Raw genomic sequence first — 21,525 nt, forward strand, 5'->3', positions numbered from 1 at the left:
AAAAATCCAGGGTGACAGCCTGTCCATAGCTAAGAGAACACCACCATCAAATACTGAAAAACAGTGGCAGATGACTAAATAGTTACGTAAAAGATTAGATGCCCTGTACAGAGGCCTGCCCAATGAACCATGCTGAATGAGGTGAACAAACTGTTGCAAAACCAATAGCAGCTGCGATCTGGGAGCCTGTAATAGGAAACCCTTCCACTGTACGTTGCACCACAACATCTAAGTGAAAACAAAGGAATTCATCCTGATCAAGAGCAGAATCTGGTCCCGTTAGAAGCTGGGGCAGTGCACTGGCATTGGTGTGCTGTGATGTAAACCAAACATGAATTCCATAATTGCAGTGAGGCAGAAATAAGGCCCAATGCTGGATGCAATGTGCTGTCTTGTCAGTCAATGAAGTAGAAGTATTAAACAATGAAACCAATAGCTTGTGGTCAGCAATGAGGTGGAGGTTATGCCCATTCATGAATATATGAAACTTTTTGAGGGCATAGATGATAGCATGTGCTTCCTTTCCAACTTGGGAGTAGCATGGGTGAGCAGAGTTGAGCGTTTTCGACTTGTAAGCTATTAGATGTTCAGAATCCCTTATATAGATATATGAGAACGACCCTGAGTCCATATAGCCAAACCCAGGTGCTGGTCAGGATGGAAAGTTGCCAAACAGGGAGAAGATTCCAAAAGCATGATTGTGTGCTTGCAGGTCTGCAACGACTGAAAAGAAACGTTCTTGTGGATCAACTCATGGAGGTGATAGGTCAATGTGGCCACACATAGAATAAATTTGTGATAGTATGCCATTTTACCCGAAAATGCTTGGGGTTCTTTGACATTTGTAGGGGAAGGCAGAGCTATGTTGATGGTGACATGATGACAAAAAGACTTAATACCATTCCAAGAAACCTCAAACTCCAAATGCACTATGAATGACTGACAAAAGAGTGACTTGGTCAAGTTGAATTTCAACCTTGCACTATATAAAATAGTGAACAAGGTGCATAAATTACATAAATGCTTATCCATGGATCCATTCGTAATGATGACATCATTGAGACAGCTGATTTGCCCCAGAACTGACAACATTAATTTTCCAAAAAATATTGAAAAACTGCCGGGGCACTAGCCACACCAAACAGAAAGCACTGATACTGGTGTAACCAGAAGGGTGCGATAATCATAAACAGCCATTTAGAATTCTCAGCTAATGAAACCTATAAAAAGCCTTCATATAAATCAATATTGGAGAAAAACTGGCCCCTGGTGAGTTTAGCCAATAACTCGTCCTGATGGGTCAAAGTGTAAGTGTCAATGATAGATTGAGCATTACATCAGTCGATATAATCAGCTGTATAGCCCCCAATAACTTCAACTTATCCAGTTCTGACTTTACTTCACTGGAATAGGGCAAGCACAGAAGAGGTGTGGCCATGGCCTAGATTTCAGGGTAACATGGGCCGCAGAATTAGTGGCACAACGTAACCCATCCATAAAAAAAGAGACAAGAACTCAGAACAAAGAGAATCTAAATGCTGGTAAGGGACCTGAACTGTAATGAGGAGCACCATATCCGTAACAGAAAAACCAAAAACATTGAAAACATCCAGAGCAAACAAACTGTCGGCGTCAGCATGACCTGTTACCAAGAAAGTCAAGGAACGAACCACAGATTTATACACAGAAGAGCTGTAAATTGCCCCAAAATTGCAATATGCTGCTTGTTGTAAATCATCAAATGTCGAGTATCCAGAGACAACATCACAGATCCCAAAACTCCATACGTTTACGAATTCAATAAAGTCATGCTTGCACCTGTGTCCATTTGCAGTATGAGCACTTTGTCCATCAAACGGACACAAAATTAACACCCATGCGCACGTCTGCAGAAGGGGGGCTGTGAACAATGCACAGACATATGATGTCCTTTTCTACAGTTGTTGCAAGTTGCCCAGCACTTACGGCATGCGGCCGTGTCATGTTGTAAAAAACAGTGGGAGGGTTGTTATTTTTATCATTGTTGTCTGGTATGGCGCTACCCAGAAGGGCATGGAGGCCATGTTTGTATGTTGCCATCTCCTCCCCCCCCCCCCCCCCCTGCAAACTAATTGATTAATTGATGCTGGACAACCAAGAATAGGAACCAAGTTTGAGCAATATTTAGCACTTCAGTCAAAGACCGGTTCTCACACTGTATGCACACTGACACACATCTTTGCTGGGAACCAACTGAATGATAGCATCGTGGACCACAGAATCAACACAGGGATTGTGATGAGCATTGGTAAGAAAGAAACTGACATTTGCGACTGAGGTAATGGAGTTCAGCTGCCCAAGCCTGGTAAGACTGGTGGGACTGTTTCTGACAATGATACAAAAATACACACGCTGCTGTGACATGCATGTGTTTACTATTATAATTTGACAACCTACACATTTTGTTGAATGAAAGCGATGCAGGTTCCTGGAGTGGGGCTAACTGGCACAACAACTGGCAGATCAGAGGAAAAATCCAAGAAAGGAACAAGGCCTTACACATGTTTGCATCAGTGACACCAAAAGTGATAAATTGTTGCCGAAGCCATTTCTCATAAGCCTCAAAGTGTTTGGCTGCAGAGCCATAAGCGAGAAAACCTGGCAGGTGCGATGTGGCTGAAAAGTTTGTGATAGCAACTGTAAGAGCCTGCTGTTGCTTGAGTAGAGATCTGAGCACTGTCTTCAAGGACATGAGAACTGTAGGGACAACTAAATAGACTGAGAAGTAAGTGAACACCACACTCATTGCCAATTTTGTTGTAATACAAGGCACAAATAACAACGCAATCACAATTAACTAAAATTTATTCATCCATGTAGAAATGAACAACAAACACAGAAGCTGATAAAGTAAACGCTTAGTACACATCTAAGAGAGGGTGTCTGCTGCACTGTCCTTATATAGAGGACATCCCCACTAGACACCACTGCGGCTGCTGTGCCATGTGCCATGTGCTCATGTAGTGTGAACCACTGAAAGCAGTCTCTGATAGCTGGCTGCACAGATGCTGACGCTGGATGATTTGAAGAGTAGCACGCATGCTGTGGTGTATCCAGGTATTGCATACAGTGTTACAGGAAGCAACAATACACATTTCCATTCCTTGAAACTACCATTGTAATCGGCCATCCTCGTACTACAGTGTATGAGTTGTCCATCTTATTAAACAAGTATGTGTGTACATGTCCCAAGTGAAATTTGCAAATTTGTGTGAAAACTTTTGTTTTTGTGTATACGTAATAAATTCAAATTGATTATATACACTCTTATAACAATTCACGATCTGCTGTTCCTCTTCTGGTAGGAAATCAGGTGATGTAGCAACATCCCTACACTGCAGCCCCATTACTTTGATGATCTTGCTTTGGATATATATCAGTTTCAAAAGTTTGAAAGGTCCTCCATCAAACCAATGTCTGTGCGCAACACCTGGGTTATCTGATGGTATTTGGCTTAACATGGCTGCCAAATACAGAGAAAATAAGAGTTGGTGACAAACCTGTGCCAGTGAAAAAAGATGTGCCCTACACAGTCATGGAGAATCTGAAGTTGATCAATATAATGATGCTGGCAACCAAAGGATTTTTATTGCCTACACAGTGGGAAAAAAGTAAGTCCAGTACACATGGGTTCTAAGGTGCATGCCATAAGAGCTATGAGTACTTGTTCATCTTACTATTGTGAAGCACATCTCTTCCATTGAACAAGTTCTCACAGCTTTTAAAGTGCAGATTTTAGAGCCTATGTTTATAAACACTCTATCTTGCTTTGTTCCCCATCACCTTCTTCTCTCAAAATGGAAAGCAAAGAGCTTGCAATAAAAGAGATGAATATCACAGATGAACAAGTGCTCATAGCTCTTAATATATGCATTTTAGAGCCCATAATAACTAAGACATTTTTTCCTTCTTTGGACCATACTACCACCTTTGAAAGTTTGGTGATGGAGATCTGGTCCACCCAGTTTAATAAGAGATGAAGTATAAAGATTGTAGCTGCTTTCTTCATTTTTATCAGAGTTGTCTCTCAAAGATCATCTTGGTTGCATTTCTGCATCAGGAAAAAATCTGACTAGTATAGTATTTTTCATTAAAAAAGATGTCAATAGTGCAAAACTGTATTTAACCTGATTAAATTTTTTATATTACCTAGATAACAGCAATGAATGGTGTGACAATGATATATTTTGTTTTAAATGTTTTTGTTAAACCTTACATACATTAAAACACAAAAACTTTTCTTTAATTTTTATTGTTGCAACTATGACAACTTATGGGTCAATAAAGAGGAATGTTGACATGGTGTACTACTGAACTATACAGCTGGAATGTTAGAGTACCCAAACAGGTAACCGCACAGCATGAGTAAAAATATCTGTATGCACCAATTTATTCATACGGTGAAAGAAACATTTTTTTTAAATTCCATGCTAAAAGTAAATTAATGATGTTGACTTTGATAATCTGTATAAGGTATATTCTATGATATATTTTGTGTGAAATATGTAAAAGTATCTTTGTTGCTTTGACGGAAGAAATGGATATTTGAATTAAAATGTGAAGTACATGTTCTTGTTTGTAACTGACACAGTCATCAGATACTTATTATTTTTCCTCATTGTTAATAAATTACAGTTAATATTTACAAAGGAATAGCAAAATGCCCTGTGGCAAACTCCCAGGTGAGAATTTTGGCTTCTTTTCTTTCAATATTACATGATATCTGACAGTAAAAATCTTGACATCATCAAGAGAAACTACAGTACAGAGCCATTTTCATTAGAATGATTATTAATACTTTTCCATGTGTCTTGGCTAGCCTCAATGTATGAACAAAAACAAAGAATTTCATAGTTTGCATTGTTTAATTTATTTTTCTGATTCTACATTATGAATAGCAGAAAGTGATTTACTTATTTACAATTACTAGAAAGATTTTCTGTTTGCACTGCACTGATGTAATCAAAATGCATTTACTTAAAGCACTGGTATATTAAGGTAAGAGCTCAGTATAAATATTTCTTTATTTCTCTCTCTTAGAGGTACTGTTACTTCACTAAATAGGAGACAAATCTGATATGGTCACGTTATTCCAAGAGACAATGATAGATTAAGAGTGCTATCCTGTGGAATATACAAATGTAATTTAAGAGCCAATCCACAACTACGCAACACAAGATGTGGTGTCTTGTTTGTGTAGTAATGGACGAACTGTGTGACAAATGAAATGTGTTACATACTCTTTCATTACGTAAACTGGCATCTGCTTTGCAGACAATATCTGGATCTGCATTCTGCTGACACAAAAATATTGCAAAGTCTTCCGCAACAGTAGAGCACCTGTTTAGAAATGTTGCTTCAAACAATCCAGAATTTCATAACTGTCTTTCTCTCTCAGGATGATGGAGTTGTCAGCAGCTTTCAAAGTTCTCACTGAAGAGTGAGTTAAGCCAACCACCACCTTTATTTCGACACAGAAGTTTCTTCTTTCAGTTATTCACAGCTTTGAAGTTCAAACCTTTAAGTTGTCTTCATTCATTCTTTATTTCTGTTGTCACTTTCTGGTCATTATGTGAATTTTGGAAAATGTTATTTTTTGGTGCTGAGATTGAGTCTTGGAGGAGTGATGGTGATGTAGGTTTGTGGGGAGCTCAGCTTCGAGGTCATCAGCAACAATACAAGTTCCCAATCTTTCCAGTTCCAATCCCGCCACTTCCCAAATGATGATGATGATGATGATGATGATATGATGAGGACAACACAAACACCCAGTCCTCAGGTGGAGAAAATCCCTGACCTGGCCGGGAATCAAACCCGCGACCCCATGATCCAGAGGTAGCAACGCTAGTTTGGAGAAGTAATTGGTACGATTCCCATTTTTCATTGATCAGTCACCCCCCCCCCCCCTCCCCCCTCACCAATCAATCTTGGCCAGTCTTATCAATGCAAGCTGAATTTTCTGTCAGTTAGTTCCATTTTTTATTATGGAATTCTGTGGCAATTGATTCATGGAAGTTTAAAAGTGTTGGATATTTGTTTGTTTATTTTTTATTTATGAGTTGGAACACTCGGATTTAGTTTAGCATCCTTGGAGAATGGAGCTCCATTGGGATGCTAAAAGCAAAAGTGGTAGTCATGTAGTTATTAACTTTTTGAATGCGTAAGCACTGACGTGGCTGAATTTCATCATCAACAGATGGAAGTCTGTGGAGTGTCATGCATGGAAGTCAAAAAACATAAGTGGGGTGCAGAGTGTTTACAGTTGATCACAGTGAGATTAATGATGAACAAACAGGGTGCATATGTGGACAAGGAAAAAAAAATTCCCGGATTTTTTCCCGGTTAAAAATACAGGGTGAAAATACACTTTTTCTGTGTTTAAGTGGCACACACATCATGTGTTTTGGAAAGATCTTCTATGTGCAGCAACATGTACTTTCATACTACGAAAGTATGCACTAGAATTCCACGAAACACAGCACGTTACTTTCCGCAGCATTGAAATCAAGATTGTGATGTGGTTTTCTAAGCCAGTCATAGGGCTATGATCTTGCCAGCTGATGATAGCAGATCTTCAGAGCATAGGGCACGTGATATAGTCAGCTAATAGCAACATCACTGTTAAGAAGCACAAACACACAAACAGGAAAAGTTAATGTACTGTAGCTACAAGAAAAGCTAAGTCTTTACATATAATATTGGCCTTTTTTGCATATGTTTTACTTTAAGACACCTCACACAAATGCGCCAGTAAAATTTTAAATAATGTTGTAAATGCCTGGTCTTTTGGGCTCAAGATTCTTCTAAGCGGCTGGTCTTCAAAGTGTTAAGCTTCAAATGAGAGTCAAACACTCTGTGATTTAAGAAATTCAAAGGACATTCTCGCATGTAACATAATTCATCTTGTGTAAACTGAAATTTACTTTGAAAGTAATGTTTTTCAAACCACCATTTGCAATATTTTCCCACAACCTGTTAGAATTCATTTCAGCAACTGTCAGAGAGCACCAGAAAACGGGTGTTACTGCACGTGCACAACTAAGAAGACGTAAGAAGCCTGTTTGTTCGTACATATATAGCATTAAGAGATCGTACATAGCATTAAGAGAGCTTACATTATGTCATAAACGAAACAGGACAGCAGATGATACTCCAAGGACACCGGAATTTTATAATCATACTAAAGTGTATAATTCAGCTTAAAGTGCACATTCATAAGTCCAGATTCACAAAGATGTAGGTCCCAACCTGATATTAATCTTTTCAGTCTGGTTTCTGGGATGCAAATTTTCTTGGGGTACCAGTACTGTATTATCTCATGTTTGTTTCTCTATTATGGCATAATGCCATGTGTGCCAGATGATGAAAACATGCATTTGAAATTCAGCAAACAGTGGAAACTAGCCAATGGTGTGGAATGGAATACTTCGTGAAATAAATTAACTGCCTCTGGGAGAAAGATAAATAAATGGCAAATTTCTTAAGCAAATCGACAAAAATAACTTCACTGTTCTGTAAGATGATTAATGCTTGACTGCCAAAAATGTGTTCATAAAATAAAACTAATAACATATTTTAGCCTTCTGTAATTATGTGAACGTATTTCAATTCACTTGACAGCTCCCAGCAACAGGATTCTATTTTGTTTTCATTTGACCTGAGGGTTGCAAACAAAGGGGAAACAGCAAAATCACTAAAAGTAAAAACTAGTCACATGGAAACTACTCCCCCTCTCCACTACAACTCAGACTTCTCTGCACATGGGCGGATCACTTAAATTTTTCTGGTTAGCGTCTGGCTGCTTGTTGCTACTGCTCATGCGTGTCTCAACTGTGCATGCACATGAGCCTGCTGGCAACTGTTGAAGCAAATCTAATGTGAACACTTGTGATGTCACACTCATCGGAAGCAGTTTGTTGTTATGAAGAACTGCATAGTCTTCACTCTAAAGCCTTTGACATGTTTTGCTTTTGGCAGACGCTTCTGTGCGAACTGTGTTTCATTGCTGTCAATGGCACATTTCCTTTACAGCTTTACTTGTATTTTGGTTTTTTCCTCTTGTTTAAGTTTTATTTTGATTTTTTTGTCTCTTTATGTTTTATTTCCACAGTATTTTTCTGCAGTGGCAGGATACAGCAAAATTCTTTGTCAGAGTATCAGTTCTTACCAGTCAAGATAGCAAAAATTCAACTGAAACTTAAAACAAGCATCATTCAAAGAATTTTAAAGGAAAAGGTGCAATATCGGAAGGAGCGCGAAAAATGAGCATCATGAATGCGGAAGGAAGACCAAAAACAGCAACAAGCTGATTCTTCTCGTAGATTTCTTCACCACTATGCCCATGACAAGGACAACTTTATGTCCTTGGTTGTCATGGCTAAAGAAAACTCGGCATCCCACTTTACACCTGAGATCAAACAAGTGGCAGCATTCCTCTTCACCCAAGCGACAATAATTCAAACGCAGCCTGCCAGTAACATCTCAACAACTGCCCTCCGCCACACACCGTCGGGTGGCTTGCGGATTATGGATGTAGATGTAGAACTGTGGTGTGGAATCAGAAAGCGGTATTATTAGTTGTCTTTATGCCTGCTGTGATCACAATAAACACTGAAAAGAAGTGGGAAACACTAAACAAACTCAGCCAGGCAATTAATTTCCATTAAAATGCTGTGAATGGTGCTTCAGGAAATCTCAGGAACTAATATATAGAGCTCATCCAGAGTAATCAGCCAATCTTCACCCATGGTTAGCTCAACCTTCACGATTGTTGAGCAAGGGCATACACATTCTCCTTGACTATGCTCATCCACATGTCACCTATCAAATCATCACTCTCTTGCAAAAGTATGAATGCAACATCACCACCAACCCAACCCATAGTCTGGAATTGGCAACAGAGATAGCAAGTATTTAGAAAAAAATAGATAAGTGTTCAATGTTGAAAATGTTATAAATGTAATGGAAAATAATTTTTTTGTATTTCTACAAAAATAGGAGGTCTTGAATTTGGGATTAACCTTGGATTTTCAGTATAAACCTTTAACCTTAGTTCTTTATCATCAGCTGTGTATCCTCTCTGCCATTTTATGTTATGTAGTCTTAAGCTTCTCAGTGTATTTTCCTAATTATTGAATATTTGCTGTTCTCAATTCTTGTCACCTTTCACTAGTATTACTTCTATAAGTAGGAATTCTAGCTCAAAAAGCTCAAAACATATCACCTAATATTTTCAAATAAGTCTGATAAGGAGCACTGTCTATGTGATTTAAAAGAATGTTTTACACATTTTTTAAAAATCTTTTATAGTCAGTTTGTTTACGGTTTATTTTCTGAGTGCTCCTTTTGACTTTTCTCTTAATTTAATGGACTCACAATTCACTGTCGCATAATTCCTCACTTCTGGATGTGTAGACACTATCAGAAGTAATGTAAAACATTAATATAACTCAAAACATTTCCTTATATTGCTCTAATTGATGGTTTATTTCAATCTGTAATGTAATGTACTGTTACTCATACCACCTTTCTAAGTGCGCCATTTCTACTGTTGTCATCTTCCGCAAACCATATCGTTATTTTTAACCTACCTATTTTCAACAGACTCTTTGCCTGGATGTAGGATAATCACAGTTCACCAATCCTTGTAAAATTCACCTCATTTCCTTATGTATAGCTGCACAAAATGATGTACATAACTCTAAAACAGCCAATATAAATACCTTCATAAAAACTTTCTGCACAAAAACAAGATGATTCAATAGGTCTGTTGTTAGTGAATGCTCAAATTCCCCAATTGCTGCAACAGCACTTAAATAGCTGCCTTGCCTCAGCACAACGCCATCTGTAAGTGAAAGATAAAAAACTATTAATTCATATAATTTTACCTTTGCATGTATTTTCTATCATATTTTATATGATTGATGTAATTATAGCCTATTCAGATAAGTTAAACAAAGTGTGTACAGTGATTAAACTCTTATTTCTAACATACAACACCCAACTATATCACTTATATAACAGTGACGGAATTTTAACACACAGGTGAAGTGTGTATAACCACAGCAAAGAATCAATATAAAATATGGTGTCCATGCATATTTTAACAGGAAATCTTCTGTTACTAATATCTTGTTCGATCCACAGCATGCCGCGACGAAGAAATAACATCTTACATGTTGAATGTTTGTAATGAGGTGGGTTCTGATGAATGAAAAATTTGAGAGGTAGCATAAGAAATATAATGTCTTGGGCTCAGTGTAAAGAAAAAATTAAATCTCAGATCAATGAAACAAACTAACAAAGCATTTATTTGCATGAAATATAATGAATTTTTTATTTTTTAACTTGGTTTCCTAGTATTTTACTATCTCCCTTTTTGCCACATCATCTTATAAAGACTTTTTAAGATGTCAAAACTGGGTGTGATACCAATTATGTGACCTGAGGCTGAAAAGAGTGGCAATCAATTTTGTTTACAAGATAGACGCTGTGTTATTCTAAGACAGTGTGCCTAGTCTGTATATACTGTCATGTAACCACAATCAAGTCCAAATCCGTATGCAAATCTGAAATCAGGATCAGCAATGAACACACAGCAATGAAAACATGTGTATTGTGAACAGCTATGTACAGACACAACACATCGCATATTCCAGAATATGCGAACATTAAATTTCTAGATAATTCCAGAAATGATAAATCCTAAAAAGAAAATAACTCCTGATAGTTGGGTTGACCCACAGCATTCTACCACTGATGCTAACCACTAAGCAAAATTCCATGTAGCACAGTTCAAGGTAATGCACCTTCTCTCAGACAAACAGTGACCCACTGTTTCAGCAGTTCTCATTGGAGCTAGTGATGTGGGCAGGGCAAATACCCAGTGAGCAGGACATTCATAAATGGGCATTGGCCTGGGAATTTCCCGAAAGCAGTTTTAAATGCCAAAAGCTGGAGAATTTTTATATAAAAAAAGTATTTTTTAAAGCTTTTACTGCTACAATGTATAATTCACAAGTTAAAATACGGGATGGGATGATACTCCCGGCACTAAAAGTTAGTAAATATTTACGCTTAAAGCTACGTATATCTTTTACTGCCTTTACTACTAAGAATGAAAGGAAAGAAGGGAGAAATATGTTGTTTAACTTGCATTTTAACTTGCCGTTTCAAAGAAGGGCACATGTTGCTCTCTCATACACATACACACACACACACACACACACACACACACACACACACACACACACACACATTGCTGAACAGCTGTGTAGTGACAAGCCAGTACAAAAAAAAAAAAAACACACTTTACAATCTGTGTCAAATCTCTGAATATTATTAAAGAATGATTATTGATATGAATACTATTACTGAATGTATTAAACAGTAGGCAAGTGTTTCTTGGTGATAATTGTATTTTTAAATGTTAAACTGTTTTCAGTGAAAAACAAGAAAAAATGCTTTACTGTAAGATGTAGTGACATTTGAGGCAGACTACAGTTTTCTATTCTGCTCCTTTCCTTATTTACTTTCGTATGACTGCACTGTTATGTAGATAAAATGAGGTCAACAACAACAAAAAAGAAAAAAAAATTAATAACAAAATATCAATGTCCATATGCAATTCCTAGATAATCGGAAATTCTTAGAATCATGGAACACGAATTGGTAGTAAGTAAAAATACTGCCTATACACTACCTACTTAATATAAACTATACTTCATTTCAAAAATTATTTTTAAATTTGAGTTCTCTCTTTTTTTTTTTTTTTTTTTATTATGTACTACCCCAAGAATTGACCTCATTCAAGATGTAAAAAGTTACGTTTACATCCAATTAATAGCTTTCCTCTAACTCTCATGTGGCTTTTTCAACTTGGTTATCCAATCAATACTGAAGTAGTGTTGTAAAATACCGTTTCCCATACAAAACATAAGCTTAAAATATTTTTATAAGCATCACTTATTGATACACCCCCACCGCCTCCAAACCACCTCCTGTTAACTTTCCAGAATTTCTTAACCTCGAACCTTTCCTCAACATCATTCCCCAAATCCCTCAACATGCAAACTAACTTTACATCCGCAGAAAGAACCGCAGTCCACCATCTAAAAACAGATCCCGACCTGCTGACAAAGGCTCCACCGCTGTTGTTTTGAACCGCAAGGATTATGTGGCAGGACTCCGTCAGCTGTCAGATACTTCCACCACAAACCATGCCACAGTGATCCCATTCCAGTAATCCAGCAGGATCTCCAGTCACTACTCAAATCCTTATCCACCCCAGAAACTCTCCCCAGAGTCCATCTCTCTACTTACTCCTACCACTCCCTACACTCCCACCTACATGTTTCCTGAAGTACATAAACCCAACCACCCAGGACGCCTCATTGTGGCTGGTTACTGTGCCCCCATTGAGAGAATCTCTGCTCTCATAGACCAACACCTTCAACCTATTACCCGGAACCTATCCTACATAAAAGATACCAACCATTTCCTCGACCGACTCTCCACAGTTCCTGTACCTTTACCACATGGTGCCCTGCTCGTCATTACTGATGCCACTTCCCTGTACACTAACATTCCTAATGCCCATGGCCTTACTGCTATCGAACACTACCTTTCCAGACGCCCTATGGATTCGAAACCAACAACCTCAGTCCTAGCCTCCATGACCAACTATATCCTCACCCAAACCCACAATTACTTCTCCTTTGAAGGTGTTACCTACAAACAAATCCGCAGAACGGCTATGGGCACCTGCATGGCACCATCCAATGCTAACCTATTCATGGGCCATCTAAGACGAATCCTTCCTAAAAACCCAGAATCCTAAACCCCTCACCTGGTTTAGATTCATTGACGACATCTTTGCTATCTGGATTGAAGGCAAGGACACCTTATTCACATTCCTCCAGAACCTCAACAACTTCTCCCCCATTTGCTTCACCTGGTCCTACTCAACCCAACAAGCCACCTTCCTAGCCTCAGAGATGGCTACTTCAGTACCTCTGTCCATATCAAACCTACTAACCACCAGCAATATCTCCACTTAGACAGCTGCCACCCATCCCATACCAAGAAGCCCCTTCTGTACAGCCTAGCCACCCGTGGTCGTCGCATCTGCAGTGACAAGCAGTCCCTCTCAAAATATACCGAGGGTCTCACTGAAGCCTTCACTGACCGTAATTATCCTCCCATCCTCGTACAAAAACAAATCTCCCGTGCCTTATCTTTCCAGTCTCCCACCACCTCCCAAAGTCCCACAGTTCGGCCACATCGGAGCATTCCCCTCGTAACTCAGTACCATCCGGGACTGGAGCAACTGAATTACCTCTCGTCATGCCCTGAAATGAGAAATGTCATGCCCTGAAATGAGAAATGTCCTGCCCACTATCCTTCCCACCCCTCCTACCATGGTATTCTGCCGTCCACCGAACCTACACAATATACTCATCCATTCTTACACAATCCCTGCTCCCAAACCCTTACCTCATGGCTCATACCCCTGTAATAGACCTAGATGCAAGACCTGTCCCATACATCCTCCTACCACCACCTACTCCAGTCCGGTCACTAACATCACCTATCCCATCAAAGGCAGTGCTACCTGTGAAACCAGTCATGTGATTTACAAGCTAAGCTGCAACCTCTGTGCTGCATTCTGTGTAGGCATGACAACCAACAAGCTGTCTGTCCGCCTGAATGGCTACCAGCAAACTGTGGCCAAAAAACAAGTGGACCACTCTGTTAAAAATCTCATTCTGGGACCACCCTGTTGCTGAATACACTGCCAAACATGATATCCCTCATCTCAATGACTGCTTCACAGCCTGTGCCATATGGGTCCTTCCCACCAACACCAGCTTTTCTGAATTGCGCAGGTGGGAACTTTCCTTGCAATACATCCTACGTTCCCATAGCCCTACTGGCCTCAACCTTCATTAGTCACTGTCCTCATCCATCCAGCCTCCTCCCTGTTCCCATTCCAGCACTATACAGCCATCATTTCACCACCAAATCAAGTCTTTTAATTTCTTTTATATCTCTCCTTTCCGCTACTTACCCCCTCCCCCCTCCACACCCTCTCTTCTGCCCTCCGTCTAAATTGCAACACTTCACTGTCCGCCACTCCCACCATACTAACCATACTATCCCTCTCCCTCCCCGCCACAGCCTCCTCCTTATCCCCACCCAGTCGCCATTCCCATCATGCACAGGTGCTGTGTGGTTTCAGCTCTCTGAGACTGCAGATGTGTGTGCAAGTTGCGTTTACGAGTGTGTGTGTGTGTGTGTGTGTGTGTGTGTGTGTGTGTGTGTGTGTGTGTGTGTGTGTGTGTGTGTCTACTGCTGACAAAAGCCTTAATGGCCAAAAGCTTTAATTGTGTGAATCTTTTTGTTGTGCCTATCATGACTCAGCATCTTTGCTTTATGGTGAGTACAGGGTGTATACGGGGACAAGGAAAAACAATTCCCAGATTATTCCCGGATTTCTCCTGGATACCCCACTTAAAAAATATCATTTTTCCCGGGCGAAAATACACTTTTTATGTGCTAAGTGACAGTAGGTTTTCCGTAGATTTTCCCTCGGAACTGTAAAACTTGTTGCGATGTCCTTTTGTAAGCGAGTCATATCTCAAGCCACGAGATCTCGTCAGCCGATGACAGCGGCTATTCAGAGCATAGGACACGTGTTATAGTCAGCCAATAGCAAGATCACTGGTCACATAGCGCGAACACACAAGAGGAAAAGTTAACTGTTTACATTAATGTATGCCGTACCGTATATCTACTAGAAAAGCTAAGTTATATATCTAAATACAAAGATGATGTGACTTACCAAATGAAAGTGCTGGCAGGTCGACAGACACACAAACAACCACAAACATACACACAAAATTCAAGCTTTCGCAACAAACTGTTGTCTCACAGCAAAGAGGGAAGGAGAGGGAAAGACGAAAGGATGTGGGTTTTAAGGGAGAGGGTAAGGAGTCATTCCAATCCCGGGAGCTGAAAGACTTACCTTAGGGGGAAAAAAGGACGGGTATACACTCGCGCACACACACACACACATATCCATCCACACATATACAGACACAAGCAGACATATTTAATGGTCTTTAAATATGTCTGCTTGTGTCTGTATATGTGTGGATGGATATGTGTGTGTGTGCGAGTGTATACCCGTCCTTTTTTCCCCCTAAGATAAGTCTTTCCGCTCCCGGGATTGGAATGACTCCTTACCCTCTCCCTTAAAACCCACATCCTTTCGTCTTTCCCTCTCCTTCCCTCTTTCCTGATGAGGCAACAGTTTGTTGCGAAAGCTTGAATTTTGTATGTATGTTTGTGGTTGTTTGTGTGTCTGTCGACCTGCCAGCACTTTCATTTGGTAAGTCACATCATCTTTGTTTTTAGATATATATTTCCTACGTGGAATGTTTCCCTCTATTATAAGAAAAGCTAAGTTTTCACATAATATAATGTTATGTCTCTAAGATTAACACGCTACAACAGAAGCTAAGCTTTCACATGTTATGTTGATATTTTTTTGCGTGTGTTATACTTTAAGACACATCACACAAATGTGCCAGTAAATTTAAAATTATGACATAAATGTCTCGGCTCGAAATTCTTGTAAGTGGCTGGTCCTCAAACCGTTCAGTTTCGAACGCTCTGTGATTTAGATATCCATCCCACTTTCTCACACGTAACATAATTCATCTTGCGTAAAAAGAAATTTACTTTGAAAGTGGCGCTTTTCTAACCACCGTTCGCAATACTATTCGGAGACTGTTAGAAATAGGTTCGATTTACCAGTTGCCAGAGAGCACCAGAAAACAGGCATAATTGTGCGTGTGCAACTGCAGTGGTGTAGGAAGCCCGTATGTTCATGTGTATAAAGCACTAAGAGAGCTTACATTACACCATAAAAGAAACAGTGCATTAGAAGATACTCCAAGAGCATCGGAATTTCGTAAACCATACTAAAATGCATAATTCGGCTCGATGTGCAAATTGGCTTTTTCCAGATTCACAATGAATATTAAGCTGTTCAGTGTGGTTTTAGGGATGTAAATTTTCTTGGAGTACTAGTATTCTTCGATCTCATTTTTGGTTCTTTATTATGGCATAATGCCATATATGGCAGAAGATGATAACATGCACTTGAAATTCAGCGAACAGTTGGAAGTAGCCAATACTGTAAAATGATCGCCTTGGCGGAAAGATTAATAAAGCCAAATTTCTTTAGCAAACTTACAAAAATAACTTCACTGTTTTGCAAGGCGATTAATGCTTGACTGCTACTAACTTGGAAATAAAATAAAATCAGAAAACTGAAATTAATAATATATTTTTGCCCTCCGTAATTATGTGAATGTATTTTAATTCACTTGATAGCTCCCAGCCACAGAAATCCGTTTTGTTTGCATTTGACGTGGGAGCAGTACACGAAGAGAAGCAGCGAATTCACTTTACGTAAACATGGGTCATGTGGAGGTTAACCCCCTCCCCACTACAACTCAGACAACTCTGTGCAAGCGTGAATCGGGCAGCTAGCGCGCGCGAGAAAAAATTTTCTCGTTTGCATCTGGCTGCTTGCTGCTACTACCGATACAGCTAACAGCCAAACTTCAAGTAGCGGGAGAAGGTACTGCTTATACGCAAGTCAAATGTGCATGCGCAACAGACCGCTGGCAATTGGCCAAACGAACCTAATGTGAACAATTGTGACCTCATGCTCATAGCAAGCAGTTTATTGTTACGAAGAATTACAGTCTTTGCCCTACGTCCTTTGACATATTTTTGCTATTTGCAGACGCTTGTGCGTGCACGGTTGTTTGTTGTTGTAAATTGCACATTTCCTTTGCCACTAAAGTTTTATTTTTTTCCCTCTCGTTTATATTTTATTGCTGCAGTATCATTCTCCAGTAGCAGGATACAATAACATTCTTTGCTATAGAATCAATTCTGCAGTCAAAATTACAAAAACTTAACTGAAAGCTAAAACAATGAAAAATTCCCGAAATTCCGAAAAATTCCCGGGTTTTTCCCGGTTTTCTCCTGGATGAAAAAATTCCCGGATTTCCCGGTTGTCCCGGGTCGTATACACCCTGTGAGTAGCAACTTTCCTTCCTGGTATTGTTACATTCCACCCTGGATTTTCCATTGTTTGATTTCTACGATGCTGCTGTTTTCATACAATTGGTGGCAAATATTCTCATGCATAATAGTACTTTGTCACACACATTAAATTTTGCTATCTGAAGATAAAATCAAGAAACAAGAAGATGGCTGTACAGTTTTCTGGGCAAATATCAGTGACAGATGCAAATAATATCAGGATACATCACTGATACACTGTCGGAAAAAAATACAACACCCTCAAGGACTGTGGTCAGTGGCAACCAGAGTGTAATACGTGCATACTGAGGGGCTGTAGTGATAGTGATTCATTTGTCACAGTCATCTGTGATCAGATGGTGCTCAGGAGGTCTGTCAGTGCGTCCTCTGTTTGGACTCTACAGGAAGTAGCTGTGCTGAGTTCTGAGATGAACAGTACGTGCAACATTCATTCTAGGGCACAACTGCACCCTATTGACAAATACATAATCCTGTTGAACAACTTCAGCCATCTAAACAGGGACACACTGTGGTCCTTCGAGAAGCTGGATGGATGTATCTACAGATTGCTGCATCTGTTGGGCACAATGTATTGATGGTATGACGCCGCTTTCAACAGTGGTCTGTGAAACATTCTCAGAACTGTTCTGGATGTCCGTCAAGATCAGCGCATTGTGTGAGCAGTGGCAACACACCAGTTTTCATCCAGGGGAGAAATCTAGGCATGTGTTGCACCTGCTGGGCAATCAGGGACCATTGGGTACCATCTGCTTGCAGCAAGATCAAAATCCTGTGTGCCTCTGGCCACACAACTACTGAGATCTGGACACCGCCAAACATGGCTACTCTGGTGTTGTGAAAGAGTTGACTGGATAATGCAATAGTGCCTCGTTGTCTTCAGTGATGAGAACAGGTCTTGTCTGTATGTGAGAGTTGGATACACACATGTACAGCATAGACCTGGCGAACAGCCTATTTCAAAGTGCATTCACCCATGATACACAGGCCCCACCCCAGGATTCATGGTGTTTCTGAATATGGGGGGAGGGGAGAAGCATCAGCCATTTCTTTGACAGGAAGGTGATGTGGCTTTTCAGCTGGACAAAGCATATCCACATACGGCCACTGCAATGCGGCATGCTCTTCATGGCATAGAATTAGTGCCCTAGCCACTACGGTTACCAACTCTCTCACCAAATAAACATGTATCGACACAACGAAGCAAGAATCAATGCCAAATTGCAACAAACGGTGCAAGATGCTTGGGACAATCTAGAGCATAATGCCATTTGGGTAACTGATGTAACTGTTTGGGCACCCTTTACTGTGACGTGTGTTTCATTTGGTCTGAATTTGTTATCATATACTCCTGCAATGACGAAATACCTGTCACCTCTCTTGTCAATAAAATAACTTGGTCCTTAAGGGTGTTGCATTTTTTTTCGGCAGTGTATGTAGTTAACCGGAAAACTGTAAGAGATATGTAATGTGTTAGTGAAATTGACAGTACTGTTAGAATGTGGCAAGGAAAATTACCTGCAAACTGTGCCTCCCCAGCATTGTTACCATCTTGCACATATTCGGCTGAGACATGAACCTTTGGCAGTTCAATACTTGCTTCTGATGGCAGATTAGCCTCTGTTACCTGAAAAGATGAATGGAACACACAATATCGGGCTGTGTAACAAATAATAAACACAATGAAATAATCTCTTAAAATGTAAAACCAACCTGGAGTTTGGTAGTGAAACTTAAGGTGTGATGTGGAAGATCTACAGTGAATTTTGCTTTGCTTCCTGTAATACCCGTGCTGTTAACTCGATCCATCTTATACTGGGCTTGCAGTGATGGCAACAAGGCGGCAGTAATACTCAAACTCTAAAACAAAACACAGACACACATTTTACATAACATACAAGCAAATATGACACACATTAATAAACAATCTGACAAATATACCATTTGTAGATGTAAGGGTCAATTATTGCAATTTCTTTATAACTGTTTACTCCACAGTCAATGTGGTGTAAGACACACAAATATGTGCCTTATACCACATAAATATTGCATATTGTGTGTCATATACTGAAAAAGAGTCTGGAAAGGTACATTTCCATGTGATTATTCTGGAAAAGATTACACAGTTTCATTTATAAAATGTAATAACAAATTTGTAATAGGAAAAACAGGGGGTTTGTTATGAAGTCAGACTAACTTTTTTCTGTTTTCATCTAGAACTTAGTATCTTATACCCTCCTTACCAAGCTGCATAATATTCGTTATTTTCTATCTGCATAACTGTTGTGTCATAATATGCACAGATGCTTCTTCACTTTCTAAATACTGGAAGAAATGTAAATTTAAAAATTCTATATCATTAATAACTTCAACATTAAGAGGAATGGTGGCTATCATTTTCACAGCTGCTGTCCTACATTGTCTTTACTTATCACAGAATACAATAGAAACTCAGCAATACGGCTGGCATAAGCGGTGTGTTGTTGGGGGAATCAATAATGCATAGCAAGATCAATGAAACAGAATCAGCAAGTTTCTGATGGGGCAATGAATAGTAAAGATTTCTATTGTGCACCATTATAAAAGCTATTAAATATATACAAAATAATAATTTTTTAATAATTAGTAAAGCACCTGTTCTGAATTAACACCCCACAAAATTAAGTTTTTAGCAACAATTACACCTAGGATTTTAATTGGATTTGAAACGAGGCGGAAAGGGGCAAGAAGCAATATTGACTTGGTCTTTTAGTTAAGGAGTAACAGGATCTCCAAAATGTAACTGTAATAAAGGAAGACATGAGAAATCTTATATTTTCTAGTTGGCAGAAGATGTAGGTATGTGAAAAGTGACTTGAATGCTACCTTTCAAACAGATGTTTCTTCTGCCAGGTGAACAAAACCCTGCTTTCAAAAGATAGCATCTATGTCATCATTTATGTGCACTTATATCAACCACTGCTACTGCAAGGTAAGTAGCAGCTGTGTATGAAAATCTTGTCATGATATATGAATGTGCTGTATAATCACCTGTAGCACAATAGAAAATTGCATCACAAGAGGCTGCAACAAACTGGACTCTGTCTGGCTCTTATATGAGGGTGGCTGCTGAGCTGTAGCCTGCCATGTGGTGTGCATGTGCCGTGGGGAATGCTGGTTTGTGCAGTCAGGTTCATCCACTCCTGCAGTTCCCCGGCTTATACGACTAGAAGTTCTTGTCACACGCAACTCCTGTAAGGTTATATGAGAAAATTCATATAAAACGATGCCTACTATCATATATGTAACTACTTAACTGCACTGAATATGATGGTTAATGCAATTTAACAAATACTCTACAGGTATCACATGAAGTTCAACAAAAATGATAAGTACAGACTATGCTAAAATAGATAAGAGGAACATGCGCATCACAACGAATGGTTCGGAGTAAGCATGGAAAATCACTTAAGATGGAAAGGGGAGAGAGTTCACACATGTATGTGGATCAAAAGAGACAAACATGATACTTTACATAGCACAAACAGTTAACAAACAAACACAAAAATATTAACATGTAAAGTGAAGCAAGAAAGAGAGAAATAGAAAAACTAAAAATGAGCCAAAAAGAAAAAGGAAGATAATATTTCAATCAAAACATCTTTATGATTGACTTTCAGCAAGTCGAGTGGTAGGGGCCAGATGACAGCCAATTGCAGATTTCTCTCAGATCACGTTTGCTTGCTGTGTTGCTTGTTTTGTAAGTACATACACAGCTTTATCAAGTATGTGTTGCTGAATACCAGCAATCCACAGTGTGATAACATGAAAACATAAGTAGGGGAAGAGTAAACGTAGTAATAGTAGTAGTAGTAGTAGTAGTAGTAGTAGCAGCAGCAGCAGCAGCAGTAGTAGTTTGTGTGTGTGTGTGTGTGTGTGTGTGTGTGTGTGTCTGTGTCGATGGGGGTACTTGTATGAGGGAGGGAGGGAGGGGGAGGGGGGGGGGAGAGAGAGAGGGGGGGGGAGAGAGAGAGAGAGAGAGAGAGAGAGAGAGAGAGAGAGAGAGAGAGAGAGAGAGGGGGGGGGGGGGGGAGGGAGGGAGGGAGAGGGGGGAAGTGAGGGGAAGGAAGGAGGAAAACATAAAGAAGGGCTAGCAGACAGAGAAAAGAAAATGTTGTATCCAATGATTCCCCCATAATATTTTCCATGTTTCAATATTTCTAAATTTTTAATAACCTCGGGGCAAAGTATACGTATATATACACTCATCAGCCAGAACATTATGGCCTTCTACCTAATAGCTGGTATGCCCACCTTTGGTATGAACAACAGTGGCTACACGCTGTGGCATGGAAACAATGATGC

At 39.6% G+C, this 21,525-nt stretch overlaps 1 protein-coding gene across 1 annotated transcript in view; it reads right to left on the reverse strand.

Annotated features, from left to right (window-relative positions):
* The window catches only part of LOC126457180 (transmembrane protein KIAA1109), a 507,473-nt gene that overhangs the window by 160,940 nt on the left and 325,008 nt on the right, over nucleotides 1-21,525 (reverse strand). Inside the window, exons 55-58 of the mRNA XM_050093265.1 lie at nucleotides 20,212-20,412; nucleotides 18,895-19,041; nucleotides 18,700-18,808; nucleotides 9,762-9,883 (exon numbers count right to left, since the gene is read on the reverse strand). Coding sequence (XP_049949222.1) covers nucleotides 9,762-9,883; nucleotides 18,700-18,808; nucleotides 18,895-19,041; nucleotides 20,212-20,412 — 579 coding nt within the window. The remainder of the gene's footprint in view (nucleotides 1-9,761; nucleotides 9,884-18,699; nucleotides 18,809-18,894; nucleotides 19,042-20,211; nucleotides 20,413-21,525) is intronic.

The sequence above is a fragment of the Schistocerca serialis genome, chromosome 2, assembly GCF_023864345.2.
Source record: "Schistocerca serialis cubense isolate TAMUIC-IGC-003099 chromosome 2, iqSchSeri2.2, whole genome shotgun sequence".
NCBI lineage: Eukaryota > Metazoa > Arthropoda > Insecta > Orthoptera > Acrididae > Schistocerca > Schistocerca serialis.